Raw genomic sequence first — 19,953 nt, forward strand, 5'->3', positions numbered from 1 at the left:
GTAAGTTGTGTAGTCTGAAGAGATGATAGTGTAACGGCTATTGTGGTGTCTTGCAATGCAGAGATTGGGAACTAAGGTGTGATAATTCTGGATACAAGTAAAGTACAGTGCGCTTGTGTTTTAAAAGAAAGAAAAAAAGGCAAAGGAAAGTGTTAAAGGTCTGAGTGAGGGATTTTTGACAGAAAACTTTTGTGTTCTCAAGTGACTTGCCATGAAATATTTTGGTTAACTTAAGTGTCAGTTGTGCACCTGTGTGGCACCAGGCTTTAGTTATTTTGATATATAAAATTGTTTCTGGTTGTGAAAACAAACTGAGTCAATTTGGGTATATTGATACCTCATAGAAAGTATTCTCATAAAATTGTTTCACCTTTTCAACATAAATGTAAACAAATAAAATTATTCAGAAGCACATAAGGCTTCTTAAAACCTAATAAGCCAGTCATTTCAAGCTAAATTTACTGAGGCTATAAAAAGGTATACTAATCTAGACCCTAAAAAGGACAAACAATTTAACGGTCTCTGTCTCCTTCATTAGTCAGCCTTGCTCTGACATCAGGTGCACACTCCAGAGACTAAATCAAGGGCCTAAAATTCTTTCAACACTTTTAAACATGGCCTTCAAGGCCTATAGTAATATGGAGGGGACAAACTAGACTAAAAAGAAAGAGAGAGGAAGGCAAGAGAAGGGCCAGTCAATGGCAGTTGCCATTGTTAGTACCCTGCCACCTCAAACTCACCCAAGGCCCCATGCGCCCTAGGGCATTTGAGACCTCAACCTCTTAATGGGCTGCCAGCTTACTTCCACTGCCTGCAACCAGGACACCTCAGCTGCAAAAAGCTGTCCCCAGGGCCATGCCTTCTGTGCCATCACACAGGGCACTAAAAAGGGACTGTCCCACTCTCCAGAGAGGGAGGGGCCAGCCCAAACAACGGGCCAGGATGGGAGGACAGGCTTGACCATCAGCTGCCTCTGACTATGAAGAACCGGGTGCAGGAGAAGATCTCTGAAGAAGCCCAGAGGTGAGAGAAACTCCCCTGTTTACTGTTTATATGGACAAGCCTCGGGTGACCCTAAAAGTGGCAGACATAAAATTCACCTTTTTGGTAATTAAGGGGCCACTTACTCTGCCTTACTCCAATTCTTTTGACTGACCTACTGGTCAATTGTCCCCCCTCACTAGTACAATTGGCCAGCCTGAGCCAGAATACTTTACAACACTGCTACCTTGCTGGCTACAAGGCTATTTGTTTATACATTTTTAGTTTTGTTTTCCTAACTATTAAGATGGAGAAAATTGTAACTAAATTCCAAACTAGCAGCCTCCACAGCCACCTTGGCTCTCCTAGCTGCTGCTACTAAACATAAAGTGGTACTGAAGTCCTAGGTCTCACTCATTCTGTCATTTTGGCTACAACACCTCCAAGTGTTTAGGGCACTAGCCCAACATTGCTCCTTAAAATCTCTAGTCTTAGTGGTAATATAAAATCGCAGAACCCTAGACCTGCTGATGGCTAAAGTTAAAGGAGTTTGTGCCCTCTTAAATAAAACATGTTGCTTTTAAATAAATACTTCTCATGAGGTAAAAGAAAATTTAAAAATACTAAAAAAAAAAATATACAAATTGTGGATGATCTCAAAAAAACAAACAGGGCAAGGGCTTAGCTGAACACAAGCAATCTTTGCTTCTATAAAAGGACAACTTCTGTCCTGGCTACTCCCTTTTCTCTTTCCCTTACTAATTCTCTTTATTGTTCTTTTGTTTGGGCCCTGCATCCTTAATACTCTCCTCGGAATCATCTCCGCTCGCCTGGAGGCCATCAAGCTCCAAATGGTCCTGCAAATAAAACCCAAAATGACGTCTCCACGATCCATCTTCCGGGGTCCCTTAAATCGTCATCCTACTGTGGAACCCTAACTGTCTCCCCACGTCGCCCACTCTCAGCAGGAAGCAGTCATTGATCAGACCTACCTCCCTTTTCCCTAACTGCAGTTAGGGCTCCATTTGTAAAAGGGGGGAATGAGACAGGGCAAGCTAGGGTTATTAGGCAGTTTTAGGGATAGTGCAGGAGGGGACCTCTGAAAAATTTAGGGAGGCTTCAGAGATAAGGACAAGCAAGGGAAAGTAACCCATTCCATTAGGAAAAACAAACATGCCAGGACCAAGGACAACATTGTTAACGCTGGTCCTGGTTTCCTTCAGGTGGTAAAGGGAGGCGGAGATTGGAGAAATGGAGAGTGGTTTAATTTATGGTCACATTAGAAGGGCAGCTGTTTAACTTCAATGCAGGGATGTCCATCCAGAAGACTGGGCCATAAATTTAAAGATGCAACTAATGGGGAAAGAGAAAGCTGTTAGATAAGGAATGCGAAGATCCCCACTCAGTAGCAAATTAAGTGAGACAGGCGAAAACTAACCAATCACAAAGAGACTGGTGAAGTTTTAGAATAATGAGGGAAAAAAAGGTATATATTCCCTAAGACACGACTCTACTTGGGCTTCCTTGCCCCTCCCAGGCCTGGTTCCCTGGCCTGGGAGTCCCACTTTATTTCTGCTCTTTTTCTCCTCAATAAACTTTTTCTTCTAAACAAACCTGCCTTTGCTTGCTTGCTTGCCTGAGCGTCTGCGAAGTTCCTGCTGCGGCTTCGTGAGACACCAACCCGTGGGGGGGTCTAGCGGCTGGGGCTCAGCGCTGCCCTGCAGCCTGGAATCCGTTCCTGCCTGGGAGACTAGACCTGACAATTCCGGTATCACAAACACAAAAGGGAGTTTATTTCAGACTCGAGTCTGGGTTCACAGAACCTACCAACGCAGTGGCAGATACCGAGAGCCCCGAACAAAGGAAGCAGGGGTCTTTTAATAAGGTTAAATTATGCTGGCAGTTACTCATAGGCTACAAGGATGCATTCTCCAACTTTGCCCAGCTATCATTCTAAGCTGACTGGCCAGGCCAAGATGCAGCTCCAACCTGCAGCTCCAATTACAGCAAGTTCGCCCTCATTGGTGACCGGAGAGTAAGGGTGGAGTGAGGGTCCAAACTATCTCTGGAATGCAGTGTTTTCCCAGCAAAATCCAAAATTCTAAAATGGCAGTTACACAAAGCAATGGCTAAGAATACTTATGCTTGGTTCCACAGGTTCATACGGCGGGAAAAGTTTGTAGGGCGCCAAAAGGTTCCTGGGGCAGGTAGAGGTTCTTTGTTTGAGAAGAGACTCGTGGGGGAAGGGGGAGGCTCATTGTCTGAGTCCTCCAGGCAGGTATCCGCATTCCTGCCCCCAGGTGGGCTTCCTGGTAGGTTTTTGCATTCCGGCCTCCTCCATGGACCTTTCATTTTTAAGGTTGCATTTGATAAGAAAATAGAGCTTAAGGTGGTAATGAGCTTAAAATGCTGATTGTTATGTATTTATATTTTAAACACAAATATATTTATATTTTATAGTCCTAATCTAAGGAAAAGAGCAGATCTTGCAAAAACTCTGACTACCTTTGGATTCTATTTGATTTGAAAAAAAGCAGAGGCATCCTGTGTGTGTCTGCTATGTGTGTGTGTCTGCTGTGTGTGTGTGTGTGTGTGTTTGTGTACTATTTTCATAGTTTTGCTAATACTCAGAAATATTTCTAGATCCACAAAGGGTTGTCATTAAATATTTTTCCCAGTAGATGGCGCTATATCTTTAATTTTTTTGGAGCTTTATCTTTATTACAAGAGAATTTAAAAGAATTGTAGAAGGAATGTTTTATAGAGGATGAATTTTAAGATGAAACAAGAAACATATACGTATACATGCCAGTTCTGGTATGTATAAATAAAGAAATCTTTTTTTAAAAAAAGAGAGATCTACACTGAATAAAGACTTGCCAGTATCCATTCATTTCAATCGACTGTATTTGTTACATGTCTACCATGGGCTAGTTTCCTTAACTCCCTCCTATGTTTCTATAACAATTTTTAAAAAGATTTATTTTATTTATGCATACAAGAACTGGGGTATGGGAGGGGAGGAGGGAGAGGGAATTCACCAGAGACAGAGTGGGGAGCAGAAAAGGCAGATGGAATGAAATACACTGCCAAGGGGAGCAGGAGGAGAGACAGGAGAGGTCTGCTGTACCATAGGTGGGTTAACTCCCTGGCAAGGGATTGAACTCTTCTTGCTGCAGTGACTGGCGATAGTTTGATAATGTTGAGACTTAACCCTTAGGCCACCAGGGAGGCCCTTACTACAACAATTTTGATAAGAGTGGAAAGAAAGAAAAGGTGGAGACAGGAAAGGTCTGTCTCCTGACAGATACCATCTATCAGAGGAAAGGTGACCACTGAAGTCACTGGCACGTTATTTTGCATTTATAAGTGTAGAAAATCTGTAGCTCCCATTATGCTATAAGCTTTATTAATAGGCTGATGTTCATTCACACTTAACCATTATTTCCCATGAATTAAAGACAATGCCTGGAAACTATAATCACCCAGAAAATACCTATTAAATAAAGTAGTTATTTAAGTCCACTTCATTCCTTCGGAAATAGAACCTGAATTCCAAAAATGAAACTAACTAAAGTCATAAAATTAAATAATGTCAGAATTCATCAGATATCAGGGTTGCAAAGATGTGTTGCTTTCATTAGAAAAGATGATTTTTTTGGGGGGGGGCGGTCAGAATGCGGGGGCTGCAATTGTATGGGGAATATAAAAATAAAATTTATTATTAAAAAAAAAGAAAAGATGATTTTTTTTTTTGGTTCACAGAGCAAGTAAAAGCATGCCTCCTCAATTCAAAATGAATTATTGTCATGCCCAAACTAATGGCCAAAATGTGTCCCAATTACTTGTATATTTACAGGATGATTTCAGGGTTCTATGTAGACTATGGTATCTTCAGAAAGGAAGTGAACTTCACCATTGACAACTGGTTTATCAAAGTGCTGACATTCGGAGTAAGTAAGTTTTTTTCTTTCTTTTTAAAAATTACTTTTTTAGTTTTCAAAATCTTCCTAAAGTAAGAATCAACTCTTTACCCTGGAATACAGTATAAAGTACACCTTTGTTATAAAATACAAACATTGGATCCTACCACAAAGACCCAGGAGCCATATTTCAAGAATTCTGGCTTCTACCACAAAATTTGCTACTGCTTCTTAGTATAAGCTGTTTTCTAAGTTCAAATGCCTCTTGGTTGTGACCAAAACCTCTGTGGTTATTTTCAGAGGCCTCTAAGGAGCGCTTCCTAAACTTTAATTCCAGTATTCTATTGGATCCATGTCCATGCATGTGTCCAGTCATTCTTTCAAAAATTATTTTATGAAGAAAATAATTTTAAAATCCTAATGACTTAGGGCCTGCCTGGTGGTGCAGTGATTAAGTCTCAGCACTATCAAACTATTGCCAACCACTGCTGCATGAATCTTAAGTGGGGCTAACCCACATGGCACAACAGACCTCTCCTGCCTAGCAGTGTATTTTGGTAGATCCACCTGTTCTGCTCCCCACTGTGTCTGGTGAATCCTCTCACCCCCCATACCTCTGGCCTACACCCCAGTTCTTGCATACATAAATAAAGTCTTCCCCCCAAAAAACTCCTAATGACTTATTTATTTAATGTCTGGAAACAAAGAAGTTGCTCTTTTGCAGCCTGGGAACTTCTGTAACACAAGTACTGTCTTAAATTATTTCTACAGAAATTCAGTTTAAAATGTTAGTTGCGGGCCTCCCTGGCGCAAAGGTGAAGCACTGCACCATGAAGCAATCTGCAGCCTCTGCAGCACGAATTCTATCCCAGGGCGGCCAGGGAGAAACCCTCATGGCGAAGCAGACTTCTCCTGTCACCTGCTGCTCCCCTCAGCAGTGTGTTTCAGTCTGCCTGTTCTATTCCCCACTCTGTCTCTGGTGAGTCCTCTCACCCCCTGCATCTCTGGCCTGTACCCCAGCTCTTGTATGCATAAATAAATACACTTTACAAATAAATAAAATAAAATGTTAGTTGACAACATCCAAAATCAATTAATAATGTCCCTCCACGAGAGGGAAGGCCTGGCTGAGCGACTGGCTTGGAAGTGAAGGACACCTCCAGGAGAGGGATGGCCCTTGCACCCAATCTTTGGTTTTTTCACCCTCCTAGGGCTCCAGTCCTATCACTGTGGGGCAGGCGCGCACCTAGGGATTCCCGCACCGAGCGGGGCCCCGCAGCCTCGCCCCGCCCCTGGAGCGCGTACTTTGGCCGCTGGCCCCGCCCCCTCCCCGGACAGCGCCCCAAAACCAGGAGAAGGGGCGGGACCTAGGTGCCTCCTCCATCCTCGAGAGGAGACCGGAGGGATGTTCCCAGACCAGGAAGAGGCCGACAGGACGGTGTTTGTGGGAAATCTCGAGGCCCGTGTGCGGGAAGAGATCCTTTACGAGCTGTTCCTTCAGGTACAGTGGTTGGGGAAGGGCCGGCGGAGTGGCGGGGCGCACTTGGATCACTGGAGCCCCCTCCCCTCCTACGCCTTGGCTTTAAGTTAGTTCCTCCTTAGCTCACCTGCCTCCAGGTGAGCGACTGGCTGGTGAAGTGGCAATGTGCACCCCACCCCCATCTTCGCTGCGGTGTCCTGGGCTGGGCAGCCCCCAACCCCCAACCCTGAGTAAGGGCTTTTTGGAAGCTGCTTGGCCCTGGGTGTGCTGAAGCCAAAAGAAAACCGCCCTATCACCGGCTTCCTTCGGACAATAGACACTCTCAGGCCACTCATCACAGGAAATGAGATATTGAAATAGTTTCCTATTCATTACTTAACTCCCCCAAGCCCTTTCTGTGGCAGGTGTTTTTTGCTCCAGCACATAAATGAGATTTGAGAAGCCAAATCTGAACTGCGGTCACTTGATTCCCTACTAGTCCCCTGTTTTCATATCAAAAGGACTTTCTGGAAACTTTTAGGCACTGGATCTTCTATGAGCACTCACCTGTCAGGTACTGCTAGGTGTCACTTGCTAAAGAGATACCTTCGTTCAGCCACTCCTCTAACCGTTCGGTGATGCAGAATTACTTATGAATCATTAAGTAAGGTGCTAACCATACAAATTAAGAGACAATCTATGGTCTTTCTAAAAGGGACTATTTCAAATTATTAGCTTGATTTAGGGTAATCTACAAATGGGAGAGAACACATTTATAGCAGAATTACTATAGAGTGTGAGCTCTGATGTCAGCAAGTAAATGAATAGCTCAATGCCTCAAGTTTCCTCAAATGTCCAAGGGGAGTAATAATATCTACAATATGATGTCGTCGTGAGGATTAAATTAACTAATCCTGGTAAAATAGTTAAAACTAAACATGGAACTTACTATGTATTTCCTGCTGTTACTACTACTAATAGTACCATTATTACTATTAGTAATACTACTAAAACTAATGTCAAGAGAAATCAAGACAGAGTGACTTCGCCTATTAAAATAAGAGCAAGTTCCAAATCAGACAATAGCAGAGCTAAGTTTCTAGGACTGAATGAAACTGAAGAGGACTTTTATTTGGTTTTTGAGAAGTCCTGCCTTTGTTTGTGTGTGTTTGCTTTTTTAATAATTTGTTTTTAATAATTTATTAATGATAATTAATAAATTATATATTTTATATCATTGTTCACTTTTGTACAATGTTTGCTTTTTTTTTCAAGTGTAGTCTCCATAGAATTTTCACCACCAATTCCCCTGTGCACCATCCCCATAGTCCCTTGTGTCTATGTCTTTCTATATTCTGGAAGGATTTGCTAAAGTGAGGTATTTACTAAAAAGTCAAAAACCTAGCAAATCCTGATGACTGCAAAGTTACGTGCTTCATTCTGGTTTAAAAAGAATATAATGATGTGATTGTTGCTACAAGAAAGTGTGGAACCAAGCTTAGCTGAGGTTTCGCCATTTTGTATATCCTCCACCTTGATATGTTAGTCCTTGTCCTGCCGCATTCCGGAGATAGTTTCAGCAGTCACAACCCTCACTCCACTTGGTGACGAAAAAGCAGACCACCCCAGCCGCCAATGAGGGCAGTCCTGTCCATAAATGGGACAGCATCTCTAACCGTCCAATCAGTTTGAAACTGTAACCGCGCGCGCCAAAATGCCTTTGTAGTAGCCAATGAATAATTGCCAGCTTCTTTCAAAGTTCCCGCCACTTGCGACCCTATAAGATATCCCAGCGTCCTCTGTTCGGGGCTCTCGACCTCTGCCGTTGCATCGGTGCGTGTCGAGGGCCCGGTCTCGAGCCCGTATTAAACTCCTTTGTGCCCATGCATCGGTTGTCTGTGTCCTTGGGGGCTGCACTGGTCGACGTGGGCACAACAGAAAGTTCTCTTGTTAAATTTTTATTTTTAAAAATGATACAGCATACTTTGAATTTGTAAAATTTAAGACTTGAATATATTCCATCCCTTTGTGATTTCACATATGCATCAGTAGTGGAAAAAGCACTGACTAAAATTGGCTTTATTAGTGTATGCTATCCTTTTACAAGTTTCTGATTACCCTTTGATTTAAGAAAATAAATTTTAAGATTTTTGTAGTTTTAACTAAGGAATATTGGAATAGAGATTTTCAGGGGAAAACAGTGAATTCAGCTTCAAATGTGTTCAATTGGAAGTACAATCACACAGAGGTCACTAGAAGACTTGTTTCCATGATAGAGGCATGAATAGGAAAAATCAATGTGTTGATGAGGTAGTCCTTGAAACCAGGAGGGAGAATGTGCTAGTCACTGGGAAAGCCAGGGTATTTTAAGAGAAAAACTTGATTTTAAAGATGATAATTAATTTTCTTTAGATTAAAAGCAATTTGTTAATATATTTATCCAGCTCTATAAAGAAAAGCAATCAGTCATTAAAGTACAATTAATTAAGTATGAACCTTTCGCCATTAAATCTCGGTTGTTTATCTTTGTGAGTGCCTTCTTTGATCATTAGCATGGTGGATATAATTTTTCGAAGTAGTAATTGACAGGTTTTTTTTTGCAATCTGTGTTTCTTTGTAATGCTTTGTCACATCGTAAAGCTAATTATAGGTCTTACTATTGATACAATTTGAATATTTTTAATTTATGTTATTTTACGCCATTTAATAAAATACTATGGTATTATATTCTGTAGCTGTAATATTTAGAACCTTTCTAATTTTTCACTCTTCTAAATAATATACCTACTCAAAAGGCCTAACTAAGCATGCTAAAATATTTTTTCTTTGGGAATATTTCCCAAGTGGGATTATTAGCTCAGAATATAAGGTAAATTAAGTTTCTTTTGTCAATATTTTTTTATCTTATTGATAGAAAAAATATACTGCAATATGATGTTACTTTTTTTTATAATTCAACCAACAGTGGATTTTTTTTCAATTATTTTTTTACTTATACATTACTCATATGTATGGAAACAAAGTAGTAATTTAATCTTAGATGTAAGTGTTCTCAAAATTGCTTTAAGAGTTGGTGCTAGTGTTTAAAATTTCATGTCCATAACATTATGACGTTTTTTTGATGAGCCAGAAAATCCCAAGAAAGTGTGATATTTTTTCTTATAAAAATACATTATTAGCAGCTATGTTACCTTAGCAGATTTATTTTAGTCTAAAGTGAATATACTTGATATATCTGAGTGTAAAGTAATCCTTAGATTTATGAGAAAATAACTTTAAAGTTTCTTATAGGCCGGGCCATTAACCAAAGTGACTATATGCAAAGACAGAGAAGGAAAGCCGAAGTCTTTTGGATTTGTCTGCTTTAAACACCCAGAATCCGTGTCTTATGCCATAGCTTTGCTGAATGGAATTCGTTTATACGGAAGACCAATTTATGTGCAGTATCGATTTGGTAGGTTCTGTCACTGGTGACTCTTCCAAGCATGCTTTCTTGTTGGTGTGTTTCTCAGACATGTAAGCAGTTAGTTTTGTGTGTATCTAGTGTACATTTTTGTATGTAGCCTAAGACCAGAAAAGTACCGTTTTGGTCAGAACATATGCAGATATTTACAATGCTATACAATTTCTATTGCCAATTACATTGCCAACTCTGTAGCATCTCTTCTGTGTTAAAATTTAAAATGGGGCCTCCCTGGTGGCATAGGCGGTTGAGTGCTGGACTGCGAAGCTGCCCGCAGCCTCTGCAGCGCCAGTTCGATCCCCGACCAATGGTGAGGGTCCCACATGGCGCGCAGACCTCTCCTGCCACGCCCACCTGTTCCCCTCAGCAGTGTACTTTGTCAGTCTGCCTGTTCTGTTCCCCACTCTGGCTCTGGTGAATTCTCTCACCTTCCCTCACTTCTGACTGTACCCAGTGCTTGTATAAATAAATAAATAAATCTTTATTAAAAAAAAAATAAAGACAGAGTGATATCTAGCTATTGCCAGCCACTGCAGCACGAGTTCGATCCCAGGCTAGGGAGCTACCCACATGGCACAGCAGACCTCCCCTGTCTCACCCGCTGTTCCTCTCAGCAGTGTATTTCGGTAGATCTGCCTGTTTAGCTCCCCACTCTATCTCTAGTGACTCCTCTCACCTGCCCTGAAACTCTGGCATACACCCCAGTTCTTGTATGCATAAATAAATAAATCTTTAAAAATATATATGAATCAGGGGGCCTCCCCGGTGACGCAGCGGGTTGAGTGCCACGCTATGCAGCTGTCCGCAGCCTCTGCAGTGCTGGTTCGATTCCCCACAGGCCATGGAGATTCCCACATGGCACGGTGAATCTCTCCTGTCTCACCCGCTGCTCCCCTCAGGAGTGTTCTGTTCCCTGCTCTGTCTCTGGTGGATTCTCTCACCCTCCTGTGCTTCTGACCTGTACCTCAGTTTTTGTATAAAAAATACATGAATCAAGTGGGGACACACATTCTAGCTTTTATACAGCAAGACAGTTTGCTGGTCTTCTTGTCATCTTTAATGTACAGTATCAAATACTTAACAATTTGGAAGACAAGATGCATGCTTTGTCTTTCTCTTGGGGAAGGCAGTTTATAGAATGTCCTGGACTTCGGGCTCTCTAAGAGAACTGACCAAAGGCATTTGCAGAGTAGCTCTTAATAGCCATGGAGAAAGTGGCCTCAAATGTCTTCTGCACATATCAAGAACTGACCATCTTTGATAAGGACTGACAGAGGCAGTGCTTATGCTGATGTTACAATGTTTGCATTCTGTTGCCTCCCTCCACTAAATGATTCAAACTTACCAGAGTCTCACATATTTGTTTGCTTTTTATTCTTCTTGGTATATTAAAAGCAAACAAATAAGAGACCAATATAATATTTTATTGCAAAGGAAAAGTTTTTGCTTTGCATTTCTCTCTCTCTCATTTTTTTATTGTCTTTGCAAAGAAAACGGACTATATCATACTCTCAAGGACTGTCAGTTGACTCATACTGGCAGGTAGAATGGACCAGTCATTATGTTCTGACTCATCTCTCTAGTCAGCCACCCTGAGTCTTGTGTCAGGTTTTATTGGCTTTTGTCAGTACAGTTTGGAGAATCCATGTCTTATATGGGAGGCAAATTATTTGCCATATTTAGTTGACAGGTATGTAGACCAAACATAACTCTGTATCTTTTATGGTCTGTCAATATAATGCTCTTGTAGAGCCATTGGTTTGGACGAAACTTAACTATAATTCAATCATTTATACTAATATAGCTACCTCACATTATAATCTTACAACTATATATATATATATAACTATAATTTTTTAATTTATTTATGCATACAAGAACTGGGGGAGAGGCTTGAGGAGCAGGGGGTGAGAGGATCCATCAGTAACAGAGTGAGGAGCAGAACAGGTGGACCCACTGAAATACACAGCTAAGGGGAGCAGTGGGAGAGACAGGAGAGGTCCTCCTCACCATATGTGAGCCACCTCCCGGACCAGGGATCGAACCCAGGCCATCATAGTGAAAGTGCTGAGACCCAACCCCTCTGCCACCAGGGAGGCCCCTATATTTCTATAATATAAATATCACTGGAGAGATCGAAGACCTATCCATGTATCTTATGTGTATATGGCATTTAATCAATACTATATCCTTTTAGTGTTTTTTATGTTTTAATATTAATATTAATATTAATGAATAATCTCCAAAAAATTATACCATGAAGTAATGTGTCATTCTGTTACTTTTACAGGGAGTTCTCACTCTCCTGAACCAGCTAACCAAAGTTTTCAGAGCTGCATTAAGATAAATTCACAGAGTTACAGGTAATAAAAAAAAATTGCTTTCTTGAAGGTTAAACGAGTAAATATGTTCTTGTGTCATGAGAGTTTTTTATATATTCTAAACTATTGTAAAATCTTACCACTTAAACATAGGAAAAAATTAAGAATTCATTTTTCTGAATACATGATAAATGAAAAAAAAAGCTTTTAACTTATAGTTCAATCAGTATTTTTAGCAGTAGATGAGATTCACTCCTATAGTGTTATTTGTATTTACTATGTGCTTGTGATAGCTGTTAAATCATTTCAGCATCAAAGGTCTGGGTGTGATAGATATTAGAGATAACTATTAATCCATTTTTAATATTTGAATAAATAGAAATACAGAAGTTAACTAACTTCCAAAGCCACAAACATTAAAAAATGGTAGTTCTAGGTTTGAAATTAAACCTCCTGGCATTAAGCCATTCTATTATATATTTCACTATGTTTTAGAACTTCTCTAAGGTAATTTTCCAAATACTCTAAAACTTTGCATACACACACTATCAAGCCAGCTAACTCAAAGGTCATGAACAGGAAGGCTCTGTAACCCAAACAAGATGTTCAAATCAAAACATGGGTTAAACCAATGTAAAAGACAGAATGAAAAGAAAAAGGAAAGATACTGGAGAAGGGAGATCCCTTAGGATAGCATGGAAGTGACTAAAAGGCCCACATAAGCTGAGTTCTAGTTATACTAATATTTGCATGTCCTTTTACTCTCTGGCAGCTGTATCAGCCTCCCCCACTGACAGTGTGGTTATGAGGACCAGAGTTGAGGCTTGAGACTAGTAAGAGCATCCACTCTGATGGGAAGTTTCTGGATTTCACTCATTTACTTCCTCTGAGACATAGGAGGAGATAACACCTGGCCACAGCTAGATGCCCGCAAGTTTTATCTGAGTTTCTTAAGCAGAGCAAAGCCAAGAAAGTAAGCATAACTGTTAGCCCAGAGAGGGTGTGATCAGGACTTAGATTTCCTTTCCTTTCTATGTAGGAATAACACTTTTATTTGTTACATCATATTCCTATTGAATCAATCTATCTGCGGCATTCTTTACAGGATGACTCATTTACTTTCTTTTTTTCTTTAAGATTTATTTTATTTATGCATACAAGAGCTGGGGTATAGTCCAGCACTGCTGGGGGAGAAGGGTGAGAGTATTAATAAGAGACAGAGTGGGGAGCAGAACAGGCAGATTGATTGAAATACACTGCTGAGGGGAGCAGTGGGCTAGACAGGAGAGGTCTGCTGTGCCATGTGGGTCAGCTCCTTGGACAGGAATCGAATTCATGCTGCAATGGCTGCTGCTAGCTTCATAGTGCTGAGACTTAACCCCTTGTGCCACCAGGGAGGCCCATGACTCATTTACTTTCTATCATATATTTCTGTATATGTCTTTGTCTCCCAGTCTACCCCTAACACAATTTCATTGTTATCTCATACATTATTAGCTTGCCTAAAGTCTACTCTGAGCGTGTCTTACGAGTTTCAGCCATTCTGTTTGTTATCTTGTCTTCTATAGCAGAACTGAATATACTCAAATAAACTGAAAAGCTGGGCCTTCTCTCCCTGTTAGTTATATCAGCCCTCTGAGGCCTAGAGTGGCTCTTGCGACTGGTAATTACCCAGGTTTCTCTTTACGAAAAGTATCATACTCCAAATAAAACTCAGTGTGCTCCACATCTTCATTCTCCCCAGCATTTTTATAGTGAAAGGAGAAGGTAAGAAAGGAGGTGCTGAAATAAGATGACCTGAATTTGAATCCTACTTTTGCTACTTTACTAACAGTATGACTTTGGACAAGTTATTTCACTACTCTGCAACCCATCTCAAAAGTGATGATAGTATCTAAAAAATTTATAATGAGAAATTCATTTTATAATAAATCCAAGGTATTTGAAATAGTGGATCCATAACCAGAATTCAGTGAATACTTTCAGGGAATGTTAGCAAAAAGAGGGAGTGATTTACCACCTTGGTACAATGAGAAAAAGAGCAGCATGTTATGCGCTTCCCCTCATCTTTGAGTGGAAAAGTAAACCCTTTTTCCTCAGAAGTTAGGTGCAGAGAATATACTGCTAGGATTTGGGATAGAGAGGAAACACTAGAAAAACACTAGCGGATGTGAGTATAACTCTTGTATTCTCTGGGTATGTTTTTAAAATCATCTCACAGGCTAGTGTTGAAAATAAGAATTGTGTGTATTCCATAATGCTACACTTCATTGATAATAATTTATTCTTCTGGCATTTGTTACTTTATTTTTTTTTTAAGGTTTTATTTATTTATTTATTTATGCAAGCACTGGGTACAGTCAGAAGCGTGGGAGGGTGAGAGAATTCACTAGAGACAGAGCAGGGAACAGAACAGGCAGACTGACAAAATACACTGCTGAGGGGAGCAGCGGGCACTGCAGGAGAGGTCTGTTGTGCCATGTGGCACCCTCGCCAGTGGCTGGGGATCAAACTGCTGCTGCAGAGGCTGTGGGCAGCTTCTCCGCCCAGCGCTCAACTGCTGCACCACCAGGGGAGGCCCTGGCATTTGTTACTTTATAAAGGAGGAATAGATAATCCGTGTCCTACAAGATGTGTACAGAGAAAAACAGTGCCTATTAATAGCCTAGCCTTTCACTGGTGCTTCTTGGAAATGGATTTTTGTGCTCCTTACTGCCAGTTTTACTTGTTGTTATTAATGAATAATTCTGGTATTTTTTAATAGGGTTGCTATAACAAAGTACCACACACTATTGTCTCACAGTTCCAGAAGTCAGAAGTCCAAGATCAAGTATCAGCGGGTTAGGTTACTTCCTTCAATGGGTGATGAGGAAGAATATACCCCATGCCTGTCCCCTACCTCCTCATGGTCTGTGGGTGATCTTTGATATCCCTTGGCTTGTAGAAATTCACCCAGATCTCTGCTTTCATCTTCATGTGGTCTTCTCCCTGTGTGTCTGTCTGTCTCCAAATGTCCTCTTTTAAGAACACCAATTTTACCAAATGAGGAGCCATTCCTACCTGAATGCGACCTCCTCTTAACTAATTACATCTGCAACAGCTCTTTTTCCAAATACGGTCATATTTTGAGGTATTGGGTACAGACATAATTCAGTTTATAACCACTCCCCATTTATATCTGATTCCTCTTCAAAGATAACTGTACATGCTCTGAAATTCACATAAGACAGAGATTTAGAAAATCTACATCTGTTTTCATAATATTGCAAATCTCACCACTTCTGCTACTGAAGTCATATCTTCCCCACATTGTAACCTCATTGTACATTTTGTTCTCCATCATTTATTCCACATACATGTCCTGGTCTCCCTGAATACTGTCTCATAATCAGGCTGTTATATTTTTCCTGTCTTATCACTGAAAACTCTTATCCTTCATATCCTACTTCCCATTCTCTTATTAACCCAGTTGATCAAGAATTCAGTGATTTCTGGGCCTCCCCGGTGGCGCAGCGGGTTGAGCGCTATGCTGTGAAGCTGTCCGCAGCCTCTGCAGCCCCGGATCAATTACAGGCCGGCCAGGGAGAATCCCACATGGCGAGGCAGACCTCCCCTGTCTTGCCCGCTGCTACCCTCAGCAATGTATTTCATCAGTCTGCCTGTTCTTTTCCCCACTCTGTCTCTGGTGAATCCTCTCACCCTTCTGCGACTCCTGCCTGTACCCCAGCTCTTGTATAAATAAAAATAAATCTTTAAAAAAAAAAAGAAAAAAAAAGAATTCAGTGATTTCTGATTTCTTACTTATCCAATTTACTTTAATACAACAGATACCTGTCTACTGTCTTCCTTATGGAAATTCACTCTTCCATGGGCTTCTCTTGCATGTGTGTTCAATTTAACATCAGCAGTCCATTTAGAAAGAACATAATTTTCATAAGCATCACAGAGATCTTTGAAAATGAATTGAGGAAATTTTTCTAACTTTCACTTTTTGCATCTGTACAAGATTGAATGTACCCTGGGTGATTATTAATAACTTGCTTTGCTCTCTTCATAGCTAACTGTTCTTTGTCCAATATAATATTGTTTCATACTTTCCTATCACAAAGCCAAATGAGACTCTAAATATTGAGATTTCAATATGTGATTAAATAACATTATCTCTATAATTAATTATGTATGTTTAAAGTAAACAAATATTGGGACCTCCCTGGTGGTGAAAGGGGTTAAGCGTCAGCACTATGAAGCAATCCACAGCTACTGCAGCAAGAGTTTGTTCCCGGACAGTGAGCTGACCCACATGGTGCAGCAGACCTCTCCTGTATTGCTCTCTGCTCCCCTTAGCAGTGTATTTCAGTAGATCTGCCTGTTCTGCTCCCCACTCTGTCTTTGGTGAATCCTCTTACCCCCCACACCTGTACCCCAGCTCTGGCCTGTACCGCAGCTTTTATATGCATAAAAAAATAAATCTTTAAAAAATAAACTAATATTAACTTCTCTCTTGGAGAAGTTTATCTTATTTGAAATATAAAAAGCTGTAGGGGGGCCTCCCTGGTGGTGCAGTGGTTGAGCGCTGGTTTGCGAAGCTGCCCACAGCCTCTGTGGCGCTGGTTCGATCCCCGGCTGCTCTCTGGCCACTGGAGGAGGGTCCCATATGGCGCGCAGACCTCTCCTGCCGCCCACTGCTCCCCTCAGCAGTGTACTTCGGTCCTTCTGCCTGCTCTGCTCCCCGCTCTGACTCTGGTGAACTCTCTCACCCTCCCGCTTCTGACTGTACCCAGCGCATGTATAAATAAACAAACAAACAAATAAATAAATAAATTAATAAAAAATACATGCCTCTTTAAAAAGAGGCATGGGGTGCAAGGGGTTAAGACACAACCTATGAGGCTATCAGCAGCCACTGCAGCACGAGTTCCATCTACACCTAGGTAGCAACCCACATGGTGCAGCAGACCTCTCCTGACTCACCCACTGCTCCCCTCAGCAGTGTATTTCTTCAGTCTGCCTGTTCTGTTACCTGCTCTGTCTCTGGTGAGTCCCCTCACCCTCCATACCTCTGGCCTGTACCCCAGTTCTTGTATGCATGAATAAATAAATCTTTAAATATATGTATATATATATATAATATAAAGCTATATTGTTTAAGGACATTTGTGCATATGAATTTTAACTTTATATTACTTTCTCTTTTACCTACCCTAAGAAATGAAGAAGTTGTGGGCAGGTATCCCTTTCCCATGCAGTTCTTTCCACTTAACAATGCGGCTTTACCTCAAGTTTACTTCTCCTTTCAGAAGACGGTAAGTTTGATATGCCTTTGGTTCAACTTATAACATGGTACAAACTATGAAGAATATAAAAATGACTTGGTGCTCAAATAAAAGCCTGGATAAAGGCAGAAGCTGACCTGAGCACAGTCCCCCAGGGTACATCCATCCTAACCTAGTCCTCTCGGAAATCACAGACTGACCTCAGCCGACAGCCAGTGGTCCATAGAAGTGGACGGATGGGAGAGAGGGGATGCTGTGGCCCAAGTAAAAGTGAAGTAGAGGCTTCTCATTTAAATGGCTATTTTGAGGCCCTCCCTGGTGGTGCAAGGAATTAGGATGCAGCCTATGAGGCTGTCCACAGCCTCTGCCACACGAGTTCTATCCCCGCCAGGGAGCAACTCACATGATGCAGCAGACCTCTCCTGCCTCGCCTGCTGCTCCCCTCAGCAGTGTACTTCAGTCAGTCTGCCTGTTCTGTTCCCCACTCTGTCTCTGGTGACTCCCCTCACCCCCACCACCTCTGGCCTACACCCTAGTTTTTTATATGCATAAATAAATAAATCTGTAAATAAATAAAATATGGCTCTTTTGAAAGATACCTTTTAGAATTGAATGATCTGGAAATCATGATTATAGTCTTGATTAAAGGGGAGCTTAAGAAAACTTCCCTCCAACTCCTCATCTTCTACATAATAAAGTTGGGGTCAGGGATTTTAATAATAGATACACAGCTTGTTAGTGATAGAGGTGGGACTATAACTCAGGTATTCTAATCACAGGGTATCATTTTTGCAAACATCTGATACACATATAACCTTCAGATTTTTCAAATAAATATTATCATTTTATAGACCTACCTAAGGAAATTGATAATTTAACTTTTGGAAAAAAATCTTTTCTTAGTTGTCATGAGATTTGAGTAAACAGTGAGTTCTGATGTCAAATTGTCAGTATCTTCCTAGCATTTTTTAATATTAAGAGAAAGGAGAAACACACACACATACATACACACCCCTCACAAGCTCATGTTATCACTATAAATCTTTAATCTACTTTGAATAGTTATAAGTTTGTGTTAAAAGCTAATTTAAGGGCCTCTCCGGTGGCGCAGCGGTTGAGCGCTGGGTTGCAAAGCTGCCGGCGACCTCTGCGGCGGCGGTTCGATCCCCGGCTGCTCCCCGGCCACCGGAGGAGGGTCCCACATGGCGCGCAGACCTCTCCTGCCGCCCGCTGCTCCCCTCAGCAGTGTACTTCGGTCCTTCTGCCTGCTCTGCTCCCCGCTCTGGCTCTGGTGAATTCTCTCACCCTTCCGCGCTTCTAACTGTACCCAGTGCATGTATAAACAAAACGAACGAACAAACAAACAAATAAATAAAAACATGCCTCTATAAAAAAAATAATAAAAAAATAAAAAATAAATAAAATAAATAAAAAAAAAAAAGCTAATTTTAAAACAGGGAAGGGCCTCTCCCCGGTGGCGCAGTGGATTGAGGGCTGCACTGTGAAGCTGTTTGCAGCCTCTGCAGCAGGGGTTTGAATCCCTGCCAGCCTGGGAGATACCCACATGGCACAGTAGACCTCTCCTGACTCACCCGCTGCTCCCCTCTGCAGTGTTTACAGTCCGTCTGCCTGTTCTCCCCACTTTGTCTCTGGTGAATTATCTCACCCTCCCGTGCCTCTGGTCTGTACCCCAGTTCTATATAAATAAAAATAAATCTTTTTAAAAAAAAATAAAAACAGGGAAGTGTCTATCTTAATTAACAAATGCTTTGTACCATATGGTGACCATTAGCCACATGTGAGACTTAGGAGCAGTGTTTTTAATTTTTAATTTTAATTGAAAAACAGATACTTGTTTCAGTTATTGAAAAATTTTTTAAGTATACTTGAAAAAATTTAGGTATGTGAATCTACATTTTCAACTGTAAATTTTATGTCATCTAAATGCAAATTAGCTACTTTCAATGGAAATTCAGCTTCCAAATTGAGATTTACTGTAAGTATAAAATGCATACCAGATTTTGAAAGTTAATAATGTTTTTAAAAAAGCAGAATGTCTCATTGGTTACATGTTAAAATGACTGAAATATTTTGGTATAAATAAAATACCTTATTTATTTTTCTAGCTACTAGAAGATTTAAAACTGTATATGCCACTGGCATTTAATTTCTATAAGACAACACTAATCTGTATTGTAGTAAACTATACATGACCTTGAATCTTTATGTTAACCATTTAAAAAATCTACCACGTCCCCACTATGAAGTCACTGTCCTTCTTATACTACCACATGGTTTGCTTTGATCAGAGTTATTTTTTTTTAAGATTTATTTATTTATGCATACAAGAGCTGGGGTACAGGCCAGAGATGCGGTGGGGGTGTGTGTGTGTGTGTGAGAGGATTCACCAGAGACAGAGTGGGGAACAGAATAGGCAGACTGACTGAAAGACACTGCTGAGGAGAGCAGCAGGCAAGACAGGAAAAGTCTGCGGTGCCATGTGGGTAGCTCCCTGGCAGGCGGGCATCGAACT

The 19,953-nt window shown here is 41.0% G+C and overlaps 1 protein-coding gene across 1 annotated transcript in view; it reads left to right on the top strand.

Moving 5' to 3' along the window:
- Positions 1-6,309: 6,309 nt before the first annotated feature.
- The window catches only part of LOC311170359 (multidrug resistance-associated protein 1-like), a gene marked incomplete at both ends in the record, with an annotated part of 110,365 nt that continues 96,721 nt past the window's right edge, over positions 6,310-19,953 (top strand). Inside the window, 4 exon segments of the mRNA XM_084232725.1 lie at positions 6,310-6,405; positions 9,655-9,817; positions 12,117-12,189; positions 17,354-17,454. Coding sequence (XP_084088851.1) covers positions 6,310-6,405; positions 9,655-9,817; positions 12,117-12,189; positions 17,354-17,454 — 433 coding nt within the window.

This window comes from Talpa europaea, assembly GCF_964194135.1.
Source record: "Talpa europaea genome assembly, chromosome: 4".
NCBI lineage: Eukaryota > Metazoa > Chordata > Mammalia > Eulipotyphla > Talpidae > Talpa > Talpa europaea.